This window comes from Ailuropoda melanoleuca, chromosome 3 (assembly GCF_002007445.2).
Source record: "Ailuropoda melanoleuca isolate Jingjing chromosome 3, ASM200744v2, whole genome shotgun sequence".
Lineage (NCBI taxonomy): Eukaryota > Metazoa > Chordata > Mammalia > Carnivora > Ursidae > Ailuropoda > Ailuropoda melanoleuca.
In genome coordinates this window covers 43,148,364-43,168,255 of record NC_048220.1, presented here as the reverse complement: position 1 = coordinate 43,168,255, position 19,892 = coordinate 43,148,364, and the positions used below count along the sequence as shown (strand labels likewise).

Here is a 19,892-nt window from a genome sequence, read left to right as displayed (position 1 = left end):
AAAGTTATCTTAATGACATTGGCAATAGAGAATTTCATAAGGCAGATAATACAGAACAGAAGGATGACGAAACAAATGCAAAACCACAATTTATCAGAAGATACCATAAAGACAAAAAACAAACCACAATTGGGAGAGGGTAGCTGCTATTCATACAATTAAGAGAAAAAGGAGTCACCAGAAAATATTTTAAAACCCTCAACCATGAATAAGAAAAATACAATCAATAGGAAAATGGACAAAATTTATATAGGGATTTCACAGATGAGAAACTCAATTGTCAATATGCATATAAAGCTGTGTTTATTCCCCTTTAGTAATTAGGAAACTGAAATTAAAAACCCAGTGAGATACCATTTTATACCTATCAGACTGGAAAAATCTAAATGACTGAAAATATCAAATGTGACAGACAAAGGTGATGATAAATCAGTGCATTTAGGAAAATGCTTTGATTTCAGTAATTAAGTTAAAAATGTGCTTTTCTTATGACCCAGTAGTTTTCTACCGGCATTTATTCTAGAGGAACGCTTATGCTCTAGGAAACATGAAAAGAATGTTTATAGCAGCACTGTTTGTAATAACACAAAACTGGATAGCTCTATGATTCATCAACAGGAGAATGGATAAACTGTGTCATATTCATATAACGGACGATAGTATAGCAGTAAAAATAAATGAATGTGCCTGTGCTTACTGAAATGGATGGATCCAAGAAACATATGCTGAGTGACAAAGCAAATGTAGGAGAATACATACTCTGTTAGCACTGTGAAGTTCACAAACCAGCAAAATTAAATACCACTGATTAAATATATGTACATATACTTGTATAAAGAAATGATAATGCAAATTTCAGGGGAACAGGATGCAAACAAAGAAGGGCAAAATGTGATTCAGGAATACTGATACTGAGGAGTCTGGTTTGTGGTTAAAATCCTATTACAATTTTTCAGGCTGGACCATACGCCATCACAGAGGCTTTAAGTGGCGGGGCCTCACAGGAAAAACCGCCCCATGTCTCCCTGGCCAGTGATGCTCTTTCAGATAAGTACATTCCTAGGCCCAGCATCTGCATTCCTATAGGTTCTTTATCTGAAGCTTTGGTAAGAGGACTTCTTCAGATTCCTCTACTGAGACCTCTTTATAAGGGTATAACAGGGAAACCTGAAGACACTTTTCCCCCACTCTGAATTAGTACTCAGGACTTTTCTGCTCTTAGGCATTTGCCATCTTCCCCCCTTCCCCCAACACACACACACACACACACACACACACACACACACACACACACCTTTAGGGCTCTTAAAACTGCTAGTGTCTTTTGTTTGGGGATCCCTCAACAGTGATATGACCCCCACATCTGTGCTGGGCCAACTGACCCTGGACTAGTGCACTGTTACAAAAGGCAAAACGGAACAGGATTGAGGGGCATCAGCATTTCCTCCAATTTTAGACTTCTGCTTATATTACTGCACCAAGAGACAACTTAACTCTCAATTTTGGCTAAAGCCTGACAGCTCAGCTCTTGTTTAGCTCAGCAGACCCTGGACAGTAATATACTATATATAGCTTCTCTCTCTCTCTCTCTCTCTTTATATATATATATATATGCTATATATATATATGCTATATATATATGCTATATATATATATATGCTATATATATATGCTATATATATATGCTATATATATATATGCTATATATATATATATGCTATATATATATGCTATATATATAATATATAAGCTAAATAAGAGAAATAAATAAGTATATATATATATATTTCTTTTTCTTCTCTCTTTCTCTCTCTTTTTGGGTAGTAATATATTTAAGGTGGGTTGTGTAATAAAGCTACTTTGATCATCCTCCATAAAAACTTACAACTTAAGTTCTGTGGACTCATATGGGAAGGACAAATATGAAATCACAAAGAAGCAAGTGTTTAAGTTATAGCTTCAGTATCCTGGGATACAAAAAGGTGAAAGAAACTGGGGGGTATCAGAAAGGTGCATCATGTTTTTTAAAATTTGGGTGTACAGTACAAGGAAGGATACAAAAGGAATCTTTTAAAGCATATAATTCATATTTTAAGTTTTCTTTGGTACAAATCTTTCAAGTAAGATTGATTTTCTTATACTTGCTTTCGTATCATGTTTAAATGTATCCATACCAAATCTGTGGATGAGTTTCTACAGTTAGTTACTACTTTTTAAAATAGTACATGTTTATAAAATGTCTTTAAACTATTCTCTTCACTCAAACTACTGTATAAAGTTCTATTTGTCCTTAAACTACTTTCTTTACCTAAGGGATTTCATAAATCAATTTATTTTTTGCCTCAACCATATAGGCCCCATTTCTATCTCCTTTTGCTTTAATGTCATTGTGGTACTGAGTTTTTAGGTCTTAGGTAGAAGCTCCCCCCCACCCCCGGCTCCCTGAACATCAGAGTTCCCCACATCCGAAGCTTTCCAGACTCCATAATGTCACAAATGGTAAATACTAAAACTGCACAGTAGTTCATGCACAGACCATGGTTTTATAAAAGGAGAAATTATATATTATGTCCATATTGTATGATTATCATGCTACAGTAACAAATTCTCAAAGATAAAAAAGGTATTAGAGATTGCCTTGCCCTTATTTTGATAATTCCTTATGTCTGTATAGTACAATTAGTTATAATTTAGAATGTGCTTTCACATTAGCTCATTTAATCCTTACCACTATATTAATTAGATTGCACATATATACATACTCCCAGTATATAGATGAGAAAACAGAAACAGAAGAATGGGTTCCTATGACACCTCTGAGGTCATTCAGCTAGTCAGACCTGAACCCAGAAACTGGTAGTCCTGTTCCACTGTAATATCCCTGAGACACTCAGTACACCAAGGCACTGCCATTTTCTACCTGTCTTAAATTTGTGGGACAACTGTAAAATATTAAAACTACGTAAACTTACCTATGATAATGAATCATTCAGAATCTTTGTGAAGAACACGAGTGCTTCTGTCAAATCTTTTACTTTGGCGATGTATTTCATTATGCACGTATTAAACATTACTGACAGCAAGGCAAAGTAAATTTAATCATGTGTTTTTCTCAAATTTTGCTCTTGTTATATAGTTTCTATTTTCTTCTTACACATATTGAAGCTTTCAGCCAGAAGATACTTAGCAAAATCCTTACTTAAAACTGATCAATGCAGAAATACGTTTCCACTAACATTTTAGTTAGGAAAAAATAGCTTAAAAAAAGAGACCGTGGACAAAGTTACCAAACTTTTTTTGCATTAGTTTCCTTACCTCCGAAAAGATGGAATGCTTTTCTACAACTTGGTAGGGGCCATTTTGCAGAGCTGGATTTCTGAAAGCTTTGTTTTATTTTCATATATTCTTTAGGAAAGAATCTTTTTGTAGCACTGTTCAGTTCTAGAGTAAAGCAAAAGAAAACAGTATTTAAACATTAATTTGAGTACAATGGCAAGAACATGAGAAATTATTGTTGCAGTATTTTGATAATAAATTCAGAACTCTTTAAGAGAGAAGACAAAAGTGGAGTCAACTTTGTAATTTTAAGCCAAGCAAACCTAATTCCCCCAAATCTACATTTGATGCAACTTCGATGTTTCTACACATAGAATATACATTGACTGGGTATCTCCTATGTCCTTTGCTATGCCAGATACAGCCAAGAGTGAGACATAGTCCCTGTCCTCAAGAAGAATGAAGATTAAAAGAAATAGGCAGAAAAGGAAAAATGTGTTCTAGATGTAGCAACAGAACCACTGAGTGCAGTCATAGCTCAGGATGGCTTATGGAAAGGAAAAACCTTTTGAGTACTTTTTCTTACTTCATAATCTCTTTTTCATTCTGTATGTGGTGGTCGAGCATTTACTGAAATCCAATGCTGCTGATTTTGAGGGAGTTTAAAAAATACAGAATCAAATTCTCAACCTTTCAGAGACTTGCTTGGAGCAAAAAAGAATATATTCATCTGAAGTAAACACAGACCAATCAGAGAAAAGGCATGATGATATTCACTTTAAATTCTAGGAAGTATCTGAACTGTCTCTATATGAGCCACAGAAAGCATGAGGATATAGAGGAGAAATGCTCACCTTTAAGAACAACAGAAGTTAGGGAAAAGTTAAATCTGTTATTATAGCCCGCATTCAATAGAATATGGCTAGTTTGAATCAAAGAAATACCACTAATATAAGTCTTTTTAGAAAATTCTTTATTTAAATTCAATTTATTTAAGTTCAATATACTATATTATTAGTTTCAGGGGTAGGATTTAGTGATTCACCAGTTGCATATAACACTCAGTGCTCATTACATCAAGTGCCCTCCTTAATGCAGTAATACAAGTCTTAAAACCAACTCTTCAGACCTAGCAGGTTTTCACCCTGGGGTGGCCGCAAATTCTCCAAGTAAGTATATTAAGTGCATGCCCTATAGAATTTGGGGTTCAGAAGAGCTCTGCATGCTGGGAAAAGAGAGGCCAGTCAGGAATATCCTGCGCAGGATTGATGACTATTTATCTGTATATCCTATGAAAATAAATTTAAATCTTATTTTCACATTCTTTACTAGTAAACCATTCAAAGCTAAAATCTGGTTAGGAAGTACCATTTTCCAGCTAAATATGCAGCCTGATGACAAAGGCAGATATAACAGAGACAAAGCCAAACCAAAAATTCTACATTTGACAGTGTCAAAATTGACTTATGGACTTTACAGCATCTGAATCACTAGAATTACATAATTTAGGCTGAACTGATGTTAGTATTTAGGAGTTCTTATTTTATTAGCTAGGTAAGCCATAGTTAAAGATTTATCAGCTTTAATCTGCTAATTCCATTTATTATTTGCTACTACAATACTTAATACTTGTAATACAATTTTTGTACCAGAATAGTAAATGACTTATTTTTTAACCCTTCAACCGCAGAAGAAATCTGCTAGTATTATAAAACCTTTTCAGGTTAGAGCATTTATCCAAGCTTTCACCACAAGCAGTGTGTTCACTTCATACTTCCTGAGGTTCTTTTATGACTTTGGAGCATTCAAGAATCATTTTAGTAACTGTTTCATCACCCAAGAATAAAAAGTTTACTCTCTGCTAGAGGAATCATAAGGCGAAGAGGAGCTCTAGTAAATTAAGCCCAGTTTAACCATCACATTTACTGAGCTCTTACTATGATAAAGACAAAATGCTAAGTACTTCATACTGTGATGATGCATCCTGTTATTATTTTGTATGTAAAGTTACATTTCGAGATTTAGAAAAAGGCTTTTGAAATCCCATGGACGTGGATATATTACTGGATCCTCAAAAGGTTATCACAGCATCCATCCCTGGTTTCAAAGAATCCATAATTCTGTCTTCTGTGTGAAAACAAAATGGGTTCTATCTTCCTTGCCCACTGCATCACATTCAGTGCTGCAGTCTGTTTTATCACTTTAAAAAACTGTCCAAGTCACACACACACCAATGGTTTAAAAAATCCAATGGCATGGGGCGCCTGGGTGGCACAGCGGTTAAGCGTCTGCCTTCGGCTCAGGGCGCGATCNTGATCCCCGCGTTATGCTCAGGGCGCGATCCCCACGTTATGGGATCGAGCCCCACATCAGGCTCGTCCGCTATGAGCCTGCTTCTTCCTCTCCCACTCCCCCTGCTTGTGTTCCCTCTCTCACTGGCTGTCTCTATTTCTATCAAATAAAGAAATAAAATCTTAAAAAAAAATCCAGTGGCATAAACGGGCAAAAACAAAACAAAACAAAAAATGAAACAACAATGATCTGTTCCATTCCTTATTTCTACCTCAACTTCCAATCTCCAGGGACTGTAAAGTGTTCCTGTTGTCAGTTTTTTTTCTGGAGATTAACCTCAGTCATTTTTAAGACTTGGTTTGCAAAGCACTAGCATTATGTGAAATGATTTTGGTGATATTGAATGAAAATGTTTAAAAATGTCAAAGTTACCTATTTAATGTGTAGTAGAAGAAATGTATAAACTAGATCAAACATAAATACACAAATATATTCCCAAGGATGAGGCTAACGTTAGTATCTAAGGAAAAAAAGTGTTGATACGAAGAAAATTCTTAAGAAAAAAATAATTCAGGTGGTACAGGGATACATTAAAAATTGTAAAGGTGCTACCACATGGGTGCTGCACATGGGTACAAAATAAGTTTCACCAGGGGAGTTAAGATCCCTTGCAAATGGCACTTTCTTGCCTTTCTTACACAGGTGCAAAAAGTAAGCATTGCCCTTGAAGCCCTGAAGATTTTAAGACAGTTTTTGCGTTTTCATTGAGTTTCAACAACGCTGCTCTAAATATGCTTACTTTGACATTTTTTTATAATAAAGAACGTTTATTTCCACATATTAAAGCTTGAGAATGACTGTACATCATGACATAGTCAGATACTCTTACTGATAAAAAGAATGAGTTTGGATTTCAGGCTCAGTGACTATTCTTTACAAGACAAACAAAGAAATAAAGGAGTGGAGGCATGGATGGAGACAAGAACAAAACCACTATTAGCATAAGAATCATAAGACCAGACTTAACTGGTAGAGAGTAAGAGGAAGTGTGAAATGCTCTTAATGGGAATAGGGATAACAGACCAAGACCAATTATAGACTGTCACAGTAGATAAAAAGAGAAGTGTGATATTCTTTTGGATGAGCTGTATGTCCTGGATAAAGCCCAGCAGGACATGAGAATGTCAGACAGAACACAGAAAAATTCTTCACTGTGTAGGACTGGCCCAGACACTCTAGGATATCTATCATCACTGCCCCCACTGAGTAGCTGCCAGTATCATCCCCCAATTATTTAGACAGCCAAAATATTCCTGGTGAAAAATGATAGGCTTCTCCATGCTTAAAGTCCTAGATTAGCTTAAAGGCCATTTTCTTATTTAGTTAGAGACTTCTATACACAAGGTAAAATTTCTTTTCCTTTTTTCCAATAGAGTTCACCAGTATATCTACTCATCACATGTTCTACTAAGTAAAGGCACAAGAATAGTGGGTACAAAAGGCAGATGGAGCTTGAGTGGATGCAAATAGTGGAACGAGAGTGGGAATCATTCTTGCTGAGTTTTGGTGCATCTGAATGGGGAGGAGGGATGGCATTGAGTGATTCTGCAGTTGGGGAGTAGGTTTTACTGACCCTGTGGGTCCCTTTGCAATACCTGAGACACTCCCATTTACTATATAACCATGGGATAGGATCCCTGAACAACAGATACTGGGTCTGTAGTAGGACTGCCTACAGAAGGATCCTTCACTGTCCACAATAGGGAAAGTGACACAGTTGGTTTGAAGGCTTCAGTCAGAAAGTCAAGAAAATATGATACGTTCCCTCACAACAAAACAATGATGTTCTTGTCTGAGGTATTCCTCCTCTGTCACCTTGATGACCCCCACTCCACATAATGCTTATAAACCATGGCCTTTTCCTTTCCTTGGTGTGCTGATTTTAGGTGGCCTGCAGATCCTGTTATGAGGCATATAGCACCTCCCTAAATAGACTTAGTGTTGGGGTACTGATGTGGGGACTCTGGGTCTGAAAGGATGTGGTGAAGTTGTCAAAGAGTGGGAAGGGTCTCACCTATCCAGAGGTCTTCCTCCTCACATCTGTCTACATAGGTGTCCTTCTCATCTTCAAAGAAAAAAGCACTCTAATTAATCTGGGACACACCAGAACCATCCCCAATCTCACAAGCAAGTTTAGAATCTGCCTTGTCCGAACTTATCCTCCTTTTTCCCAAAGTGACTTCACCATTTTATATTTTAACAAAAAATATACAGGAGTCCTAATTTCTCCATATCCTTGTCAACACTTGTTATTATCTTTTTGATTGTAGCCATATTAGTGAGCATGAAGTGATATCAGAGTTTTGATTTGCAACTAATAACTAATGATGTTGAGCATTTTTTTTAATGTGCATATTGGCCATTTTTTGTTAATCTTCCCTGGAGAAGTGTCTATTAAAATTCTTTGTCCATTTTGAAATTGGGTTGTCTTTTTATTGTTGCGTTGTAAGAATTCTTCCTATATTTTGGATACTTGGTCTTGTCACACATATATCTTATAATAAATATTTTCTTTCACTTTGTGGTTATCTTTTCACCTTGTTGATAATATCCTTTGAAGCACACAAGTTTTCAACTTTGATAAAGTCTAATTTATCTGTTTTTTCCCTTGGTTGTTTGTGCTTTAGTTGTCACATTTAAGAAATCATTGCCCAATCCAATTTCAAAAGATTTTACACCTATGTTTTCATCTAAGAGTTTTATAATTTTAGCTCTTACATTTAGGTCTTTGTTCCATTTTAATTAGTGTGTGTGCGTGAGTGCGCGCATGTGTGTAAACAGCGTAAGGTAGGGCTCCAAAGTCACCTTTCTTTTGTGTGTGGATATCCAAATGCTACAGGGTCTTTATGTTCTCACCGAGAATAGTGGTATATGTTAGATTAAAAAAATGAGTGCTTCTCTATTTTCTGTATCCTTAGAAAAATTTCCAGAGGCTTTAATTTAAAAAAATCATTTTCCTCAATTAAATGGTTGTTTTGCTGGGATGAGGACTGAGCCTCTGATCCACCAATCCAGAAAACTCTTTACTATTTATTATCTTTAAATATTATCGACTTCTTCTAAAAGGATTTAGGACTTTTTATACTATCTTCTTTCACAACCTCTCAAGATTTTGTACCATATCAGCATTTTTAGTTTCTTTGTTCACTATCTTTATTAGTATGCTTTTATTGGTTAGGATGCTCTTGGTTGAAATTAAAAGAAAATTTCCTCAAACTGTATTAGTTAATTAGTAAAATTAATATTTAATAGAACAGGAAATCTAAAGGTAGATTGGGCTTCAAAGCTGGCTGACTCAGTGGTTAAACAATGTTATCAAGACCTCATGTTCTTTTCTTTCCTCAGTTCTGCCAACCAAAATAAAGGCTTCATACCAAGCTGGTTCCCCGCTTACTCATAAGGATGGTTACCAATAACTATTCCTGTTATACACGTTCTTGTTTATGCCCAATGGAAGAGAAAATGGCTTTTCCGTCTCATCTCATAAGAGTAAAGACAAACTTTCCTCTCATCTCATTGGACCACATGCTGATTTGTGAACCAATCACCAGCAGAGGGGACAGATTACCAAGGAGCCAAGGATGGGGTCTGCTACCCAGAAGCCACATGGTCATGGGGTAGTCGAATAGTTGAATAAAACTCAAGAGTTATATTCGAAAAGAAGAAGGATGTAATGGATACTAATTAGCAACCAATAGTGTCTACTGTAACTTTCTTCTATCAACTTTCAACAGGATATCTTGACTTGCATTAAAAAAAAAGATACCAATTCCTTCTACATATCCTTCCCACCTCCTCTTCCCAACTTCTAAGTATTTTTTTAGGATCACATCTAATAGTGTTAAGTAACTTAAGCAAATATTGCTTATCAAGTGAATGTTATAATTCAAGTTTAAAATCATTTTCATGAAGTACAGTCTCTGGAATAAATCTGAGGGGACTCTCATTATTATCTCTTTCCAGTGAGCTACTATAACAGAATTATGTTACAACTAACCCCTTATTCATCGGCCAAAGATCTTGAGTTCCTTTAGGAAATGATAGCTTTCCCACTCTGACCTTTGACAGTAACTATCCCCTGGTTTGTCCCCAATCTGAATGGTGACATTAAGTAACTGAGATGATTCATTCACTTAATAAACAACTGTCAGGGTTCAGTAACATTAACAGAACACTCTAAGATTGTAAACTAACTTCTCCAAACTATCACCAAAAGCATTTGAAACCAGAAAAGGAAAAAAATATCTCATTTACAATAGCAACAACAAAAATACCAGGCAGAAAGCTAGTAAGAATTGTGCAGAGACTTTAGGAAGGAAATTGTAGAAATGTATTGAGAGTGATATACTATAATAACAATCACTCAACATTGTATCAATGTCAATTAAAAATATGAATTATCCCCACATAACTTATAATTTTAATTTACTTCTGAGTTATTAAAATATACAAGATTAATAGTTTTAAGAGTAAAGTAATAGGGGTGGTAACTTGGGTGGCTCAGTTGGTTAAATGTCCAGCTCTTGGTTTTGGCTCAGATCATGATCTCAGAGTCATGAGACGGAGCCTCCCAGCCTAAAGGCTCCATGCTCAGTGTGAAGTTTGCTTGCGATTCTCTCTCTTCCTTTGCCCCTTTCCCCACTCACAGGCACACACTCTCTCCTCTCTCTAAAATAAATAAAATCTTTAAAAAAAGAGTAAAGTAATGGTATATGACAAGATAGAAATATGAATAGAAAAGAACAGCTGCCAAGAAATACACTTATATTTTACTAATTGTTATTATTATTTTTTAAAGAATGGCAATTCAATTAGAATAGGAAAAATGGATTGTTCAACAAATGTTACCAAGCTGAATGTCTAAGGACATGGGAAAAAAGCACTCCATTCTTTTTTTTTTTTTATATGAAACTTCAGTTTATTTTAAAAGCACTCCATTCTTAACCAAACCAGGCACCATACAGGATGTTAAATGGAGTTAAATGCAGGGATATGAGGACAAAATGGAAACCTAAAATAAATGTAGATAAAGAGAATGTTTATATAATTCTTTAGTGGGTAAGGTCTTTTAATACCTACTTTGAAATCAGAAATAATAAACACCAAATCAGAAATAATAAACACCAAGGTTGCTACATGAGACTACATAAAAATATAAAAGTTCTGCCCATTCATAAAACACAATAAACATAACTAAGTACAAATGACAAACAGGAAAATGATTTACCACATATGACAAAAGCTGACACTAATTTTTAAAAAAATATTTTTTTTAAAGGTTTTTTACTAATTTGAGAGAGAGTGAGAGGGAGAAGCAGACCCCCAACCGCCCCCCCCTCTAGCAGAGAGCCCGATGCAAGGCTCGATCCCACAACCCTGAGATCATGACCCGAGCTGAGGGCAGACGCTTAACTGACTGAGCCACCCAGGCGCCCCTAAAAAATCTTCTTGTTAATAAACAAGAAAAAGATGAACAAACTCTAAGGAAAATCAGCAAAGGTCAAGGCCAAGGATTTAAAAAGAAACAAAATAAAAAACAAAAAAGTGTAAAGAAAATAAGCCCTTGTATAATTCTGCTTACAATAATTTTGGAGCATAATTTTGCAACATATACATAGCTTTAAAACACACATGGCTTTAACTACCAGTTCTCCTTCCAGAAATTCCTTGCAAAAAAAATACTCAGGGATGTGTGCAAATATTTATCCCCATATATCAGCAAATAATAATAAATAACTAAACTAAATGTCCCATACAGTAGATAGCTTAAGTAGGTTATGAGATAATGAAAAGTGTTTTTAAGTAAAGCCAAGCAGGTTAAAAGCCTTATGTACAATATAATCACATTTTTTTCTGTAAGAAAAATAATTAAGTACACATATATAAAATATTCTGGAAGGATACTCACTCGAGGTGGTCTTTAAATGTTAGGACTATAGAGGATTTTGAGTTTATAATTTTATCTGGATGTTCTGATTTTTCTCTAAACTGTACTACTGTACTATTTATATAATTTAAAAAGTTACTTCTATAACCATAATGTTTTGGCTACTAGCAATGGCACTTTCCCTAATTTATGCTCTGTTATTTCCTCAGCTTTTATCAGAGTACACCAAAAGACACAGTGTCAGGAAACCTGATACTGCACTTGCTCTGACGATGTTTCTGAGGACACTGCCTCCTCTGCTTGTCAATATGCCTCAGAAGGGAAATCACATAAAAAATTCCCTTAAGTGTTCGCTTATTCTTAGGAAGTGGGATGTTTCTTTTAATGAATTATGAGAATCATTTAATTGTATACTTACTTTTATCTTTCCTTAGGCGGCAGAATATTTAAAACCAAATACTTCATCTAATTATAGTTACTATGTACAGTCACACGGTTTATGTACCTGCCCATCCATACTCACCTGCAGAATGTGGAGACAGCATTTTCCTCCCTAACATCTGGCACACAGTAGTGCACTCCACAACTATTAGCTCTGCTTACTTCTATTATTCTTCCCTTTTCCTTAGCAATTCTCTATGTTCCACATTCATTAGTGTTTCCTCTCGCCATTAGTGTGTTTTAAATGCTATGTTAATTGGGTGATGGACATTAAGGAGGGCACGTGATGTGATGAGCCCTGGGTGTTATATGAAACTGATAAATTATTGAACACTACATCTGAAAATAGTGATATACTCTAAGTTGGCTAATTGAATTTAAATTAAAAAAAGAATAAATACTATGTTATATTCCATCTTTACTGATACTAAGGTAAACAGATCCTTGCCCCAATTTTATTTTTCACTCAAGAAGAGAGAGCTTAAGAACCATAAGGATGTTGAGATGTGGACTGGGGAGGAAAGGCATCCAAGTTTTTGTCAGATATTTACAGATTTATTCTCTAAGACTCCAGAGGAGATAACAGGGGCCAAGGAATGAGTAGCAGTAAAAGGCAGATATGAGGAATAAATAATCAAAAGGGCTGCTTCAAATTTTAATGGCATGTCTTTGACACTGGAGATGTCCAAGTCAAGAGTGCTTAGAATGTCTTAGAAGAGATCTCAGCATAAAGTAGGGTTTAGACATGAGAACTCTCTTCATCTAGGATTCTATGATTTTCAACACAGTTCTGTGAATTGGGGAAGGACAATTTTATAAAGTGGAGAGTAATAAATTATCCTGTATATGATTTGCAATAATGTTCTCATTATAATTTATAATTTTTCATAATAATTTATAAAGTACCTTTAGAACTGGAACAAAGCAGTAGTCAGAATAATCAGCCAATTATGTTAATGAAAGAAAAGAGTTAGTTACCTGTCTGGAAAAAGACTCTGGAAATAATTGTCCGACACAATGGGCAGGGAGTGCTTGCAGGATTGTCTTTGGCAAGAGTCCGTAAGCAGGGCTCACAGAAGATGTGGTGGCAAGGGTAACACATGTATGGGTTGAAATAAACATCCAGACACACTGCACAGATGTAACTTTCCTTTTCTTCTGCATATTCATTGTCATCATCTGTACTCATCTCATTCAAAGTCTGCAAAACATAATCAAAAATAATTTTTCCTAGTTCAGTATGAGATTGGTCTCCTTGAGAAAGAGCCTTTATATTTTGTTAAAATGAATAAAAGTATTTGTGAGACGCTCATAATATGTTTCTGTGACATATTCAAAGTGAGAGAAAGGATACCTTGTAACATGAGAAGAAACTCAAAACATACACGAAAAATCCAGAAGTCTTATTCTTTTTAGTATTTTTATATAATGCTAAATGCTAAAACATACCCAAACATAGTGAAGCATACCTGTATCTCTATTTAACCAGTACTAGTTAAGTAAGTATCAGATATGCTAGTCCCAGGATTATAGATTCCCCATCTATCCCACTCCCACCACAGCAAATAAAGTGATTGTCATGAGGTTAGGGAGCCTTATATGGGCATGCACAGATGATGAAAAGTGAGGGACAGGATATCAGACTATATCCTCTTACCATGCATGCCTTCTCTATACTTTGTCCCTTTGTGGACCTCAAGGCCAAGAAACGGCCAAAGCCGAACATGTGTCAGAAAGTAGACAACAAGGCAAAAAGACTCGCAATAATTCTGGGATCAGCCTTGTAGCCGGGAGACAGGATGAGTACCTTCCCCTCTCCCAAAAAGAATAGTTAAGAAAGAGGTACTTAGGAAAGAGGCATCTTAGACATAAGTAGCATGAGGTGTGATAACAGAATTCCTGTGACTTAGCCTCACAATTTCCCCATCTGTGAGGATGATGTGAGGATGACACGAGGTAATCCACTAGGTAACAGGCATTCTGTGAAATCCCATATAACATAAAGTTTAATACAGAGAGGATATGAAGTAAATGTCTCTCACTAACAGAAAGCTTGTGGCTATGATCTGAACAATAATAAAGAAAAATCTGCAGGAAAGGCAACAAAATCCATAATTTTAACTCATTACTAATATATGAATAATCTCTCCTAAACTTCTAAGATATTTGCAAAGCAAAAGGCATAAATAAATACTTAGTACTGAATGGGGCATCCCAGATAGAAGCCTCTATGGACCTAGATGCTGACTTACCTAAATTTTATTTCATAGTACTAGCTTATTCTGCTTGCATTAGACTCTCAGGACTGTGCCTTGAGATTTGAACTAATTAACCTTGAAGAAACCCATGGCATAAAAGAACCATAATTTGTAGAAACTCTTAAGCATTTCAAATTGTGACCCAAATATTTGTGCAGAATTCTATTTCTTTGTCTCTACATATACAACAAAAGTAACTAGACTTCAGTAAAATACCCAAAGAAATAAAATCTTTATTTAAAAATGCATCAATATTTTGAAAATAATATAAATTTGAAATTAGAAAATGAGGTTTCAACTATTCATCTATTCTTTAAGCTAAGTGAAGCAACAATCACCACAGAAATAACATACATAAAGACCTGTGGAATTCACTGTGTTTTAAGGAGTTAAAAAGGTTTAAGAGTTTTTATTAATTCAGAAAACTTTTATTAATTCACAAAAATTTACATCTGCTAATAAATATGGTTATAAAGAAGACAACAAATTACCTCAAGGATAGACTTCTACTGGGTTTTTCTCCAAATTGCATAGATGTAGGGTTGTGTAACAGAAAATTTGCTGTTGGATGGATAGGTACATTTTTAAAAGTTTTTATTTAAATTCCCATTAGTTGGACAACTATATTTAAAAAAAATTAATTACTCATTAATGGATCACTGCCAACCTAGAAAGAGGTTTTAATAGGCGTGTCTGTGAACTCATCCATCTCCTCACTATTTCAATTATCCCAGATGAAGACCCCAGAAATGCTTATCAGAAACGTGTGAAAGGGGACAGAAATAGAGAGCTGGCTAGTTAAGAACCAAAATTCTTTCTGGAACAAGGTATGCCATTAGTAAGTAATATAAAAATGTAAAGTACACTAAACCAGTTGGCAGAGTCAAGTTTAAAAAAAAAATTTCAACAGGTGGCTGGGCTGAAATCAAGATTGAAATTAACAGGGATACATATAAATTCCTAATTGGAGATTCCAAAATGGACTGCACACATAAAAGATGAATAAAACTTAGCTAAAAGCAATTTATGTGAAGAAGAGCTAGGGATTTTAACTTACTTAACTAAGCTCAGTCTGTGATGGGTTACTTAAAAAGCAAAGCTAAGCTAGAAGCACAGGATAGGGTACCGGTTTATGTGCCTCTCCTTGTATAAAGATCACAACACATTTGTAGGTACTTTGAGGAACACAGACAAACTAGAGTTATCCATAGAAACACTGAGGGCCACGGCAGCAGGACTGCTGAAACCACCTCCTTGGAAATGCTATTAAGAGATGGAGGATATTCAGGCACCTGGGTGGCTCAGTTGGTTAAGCATCTGCCTTCAGCTCAGGTCATGATCCCAGGGTCCTGGGATCAAGTCCGGCATCAGGCTCTGTGCTCAGAGGGGAGCCTGCTTCTCCCGCTACCCATTCCCCTTTGTTGGTGATCTCTCTCTCAAGCTCTCTCTCTCTCTCTCAAATAAATAAATAATATCTTTTAAAAAAAAGATGCAGGATATTCATTCAGAAAAATATTAAGAGGAGATAAGTGTCTGAGTGAGACGATCCTAATTTTCCTCTGTGTAGTTTTTGTGATTAGATCTAAACACAAAATAGGCATTAAGAGAAAACAGATGATAAAAGAAATACCTATTTACAAACCAAAATGACATGAACACAGCATAACATTTTTCCTCTTACACAGTACATCTGTCATGGAGCTAAACTTTTATCTTGCGTTCCCCTTGAAATACTTTGGGACTTAGAAAAAAGACAAAGTTGTACATATTAACTAATTTCCTCAACACAAAATGCCTATGAAGTAGGTACTATTACTATCATCATTTTTTAGAATAAAGAAAACTGAGAAGCAGGGAGCTCACTAACTCCAACCGCTAGTGGTGAAGCTGGGATTTCAATCCAGCCCATACGGGTCTGGAGCAGCATTCTTCTTCACTACCACACCCTTAAGTGAGTTAATGGTCTACAAAATGTCCTAGCAAATAATAAATGTTAGCTGCTGCTGATTATGATGTAAGTTAAAGGAAAAAGACAAATTTAGACAGGATCTACAGGGAAGTAAATTTTAAGGCATAGTTACTAAAATTAGCAGATGAATATAATAGATACCCAACGTATAACTACTTTTGGCTCTGGGGGGAATTATTCTACAAAGAACCAAACATACGCAGTCTCGCAAACTCCTTTCTAGGGGCTTCCAGTCTCAGAAGAGGAAAAAGTTATCTGATAAGTTATATAAAGCAATGTTTCAAAAAAAAACAAAAGTAAAAAGTAGCACAAAAATTAACAGCCCAGGAGTTGTTATTAGTAATAATGACAAAACATCAGTGCCTCTAGCTCATTTACAATATTGTGATTACTGCTGTATTTGGCCTTATTCCTCTAACTTACTATTTTTTAGTAAGTGATAGTAGGGCAGTGAATAAGAGCAAGACTCCAGAGCCTGTTTGGGCTTTGCCACTACTGCCTGCGTGACCTTATGCAAATTACGAAACTCCCTGGGGTCTCACTTTCCTCATTTGTAAGGTAAGGATACTGAGAGTATATAACTCATAGTTGTTGAAAGGATTAAAAGAGTTTATACATATAAAGCATTCAGAACAGTACCTGGAATGTGTTTGCTGCTGTCATTATATTTAACATTATATTTGAGACTTTTTAAAATGAGTTTTGTGTTTACAGAAAAACTGTACAGAAAATACAAAGAATTCCCACATACCTCCATCACACACACATGCGTGCGCACATACAGAGTTTCACCTTCTGGTGCCATGACAGTACATTTTTAGAGTTGATAACCAATACTGGCACATTACTATTAACTGAGGTCCTTAGTTTATTATTTTAGTATATGTGCTGCCAAAGCGAGCCCAAGTCCACAGTTTAGGGTTCAGTCTTTGTTTTGTACATTCTACGAGTTTTAACAAATAACTGTCATCTACCGACAATTACAATATCACATAGAATAGTTTCACTGCCCTAAAACTCCTGTGCTCCCCCTATTCATCCCTTTTACCTTTTCTCCAACCCCTGCAACTACTGGTCTCTGTAAGTGTTCCTTTCCCAGAATGTCACATAATAGGAATTACACACGATGTAGTCTTTTCAGACTGGCGTCTTTCACTTAGCAAGATGCATTCACGGTTCTTCCTAATTGATCTTGAAGTTACTCCAGGTCTCCAATGAGAACTGCTCTTAATTTTACATCAGTTTATATCTTGGCCTTTAAGAAAACAATAAATTTGCTTCATTTTCTAAATAAATGCAAGTTGCCCCCCACCCTCTAGATATTCCTGAAAGACTGTGGCCCATGGATGGTATGCTGTCTTATTTTCTAGCAGTGTTATATACTTACTCTTTTCAAAAACATATTTTTTATAATTCTATTTTCTTTAAAAGTATGAGTTGAAATCAATATCATAATTGGATTTCGCTTCAAATTGTCTCCAAAGGGAGTAATGAATATAATTAAAGTAAGTTAAAATTTGCACCTAATTAATTTATTCTGTGTGTGTGTGTGTGTGTGTGTGTGTGTGTGTATTCTACCACATACAGGAGAGAAAAAAGCCAAAAGTCAGTTTTTGCTACGAATGCCCTTGATGAAGCAGGAAAAAGATTAATTTTCATTAATTTTAATACTCCATGTGAGAGAAACAGGAAGTACAGAGAAAGCATTTCTGCTGCATACCGAAGCATATGGTTATTTTAAGAAAAAGCACCTTTGTTATTATTTTAGTTGTGAGCTGAACTAGCTGTTTTTCCCACTGAATACCACTGTTATGTAGTAAACAATGGCCAAGCAAACTCATTATTCAGATCCAGTTATTTGACAGGCATTTTCACAGAAACGAACAAGGCAAATCTGTCACTTCAAGGGAAAAAACTGATAGTATGTCTTGCCAAATAAAATGATAAAGTTTGGGCTTTCAAGCAAAAATCAAAATTTTGGAAAAGTTCTATATGCTTATAGCTTCCCAATACTTACGGGCTTTTCTGAAGAGATGATATTAACAATTTTTTGATATTGCTTAATGAAATATGACAAAACTTAGAAAAGCTGTATAATTCAGTGAACCAATAGTTTCCAAATGTCTAATGCATGGTATTAGAAAACTATGCATAAGTAAATGAAGCACTCAAAGTGTAAAGACAGACCAATGGCTTTTAATGTAACAGAGTATTCAAAGTTCACATCAGGTGTCAGATTCCATATTGCAACTAGCCTTTAATAATCTAGCGCTTGTCAAGTTTTGGTTTAATATCAAGACATCTATCCAAAATCATCTTGAAAAGCTATTATAATACAATTCCCTTTTCTGACTATGTGTCTGGCTGGATTTTCTTCATATGCTTCAATCAAAACAACATATGGCAACAGATTGCATGCAGAAGCAGATGTGAGAATACATATGTTGTTTATTAGGCCAAATATTAAAGAGATTTGCAAAAATTAAAACAAATGCCATTCTTCTCAATTTTTTGAATAAATTATTTTTCATAATACATGTTATGATTCCATGTAATGGTTTATTATCTGTGCATGAATTAATAAATCTTTAAAAAAATTTTCTCAGTTTTAATTTATAATATGATAAATATTTATAATCCATATACACAAAAGTTCTTTGGTGTTCTCAATAACTAAGATTTTAAAGGGATCTTGAGTCCAAAAAGTATGAGAACAAATACACTAGGAGGTAGAAAGCAAAGGTGATTTGGGCCATAGGCCTGAATTAGATACTGTATTGAAGCATGTAAGTTTTTAGTGAATTGGCAATATTGACAATAATTTCATCTTACTAAGCAAGATAATTCAGGGGAAAAATATAATGTGGGGTCTAAATGATGGCCAGTTCTCTTCTATCTGGGATCTAAAGAAATAAAAGCTCTAAGAAGTATAAGAAGAATGGTAGCAATGGACAAGGCAAGAAACAACAAAAGTTGGAGAGGATGTGGAGAAAGGGGATCCCTCTTACACTGTTGGTGGGAATGCAAGTTGGTACAGCCACTTTGGAAAAACAGTGTGGAGGTCCCTCAAAAAGTTAAAAATAGAGCTACCTAGCTATGACCTAGCAATTGCACTACTGGGTATTTACCCCAAAGATACAGACGTAGTGAAGAGAAGGGCCATATGCACCCCAATGTTCATAGCAGCATTGTCCACAATAGCTACACTGTGGAAAGAGCCGAGATGCTCTTCAACAGATGACTGGATTAAAAAGATGTGGTCTATATATACAATGGGATTTTTTAAAAAAGATTTTATTTATTTATTTGACAGAGATAGAGACAGTCAGCGAGAGAGGGAACACAAGCAGGGGGAATGGGAGAGGAAGAAGCAGGCTCATAGCAGAAGAGCCTGATGTGGGGCTCGATTCCACAACGCCGGGATCACGCCCTGAGCCGAAGGCAGACGCTTAACCGCTGTGCCACCCAGGCACCCCTATACAATGGAATATTACTCGGCCATCAGAAAGAACGATTACTCAACATTTGCAGCAAAATGGATGGGACTGGAGATTATGCTAAGCGAAATAAGTCAAGCAGAGAAAGACAATTATCATATGATTTCTCTCATCTATGGAACATAAGAACTAGGATGATCGGTAGGGGAAGAAAGGGATAAAGAAAAGGGGGGTAATCAGAAGGGGGAATGAAACATGAGAGACTATGGACT

At 35.6% G+C, this 19,892-nt stretch overlaps 1 protein-coding gene across 1 annotated transcript in view; it reads right to left on the bottom strand.

Annotated features, from left to right (window-relative positions):
- Positions 1–19,892, bottom strand: part of RNF180 (ring finger protein 180) — a 197,525-nt gene that overhangs the window by 37,636 nt on the left and 139,997 nt on the right. The window contains exons 8-9 of the mRNA XM_034655636.1: positions 12,935–13,157; positions 3,316–3,441 (exon numbers count right to left, since the gene is read on the bottom strand). Coding sequence (XP_034511527.1) covers positions 3,316–3,441; positions 12,935–13,157 — 349 coding nt within the window. The remainder of the gene's footprint in view (positions 1–3,315; positions 3,442–12,934; positions 13,158–19,892) is intronic.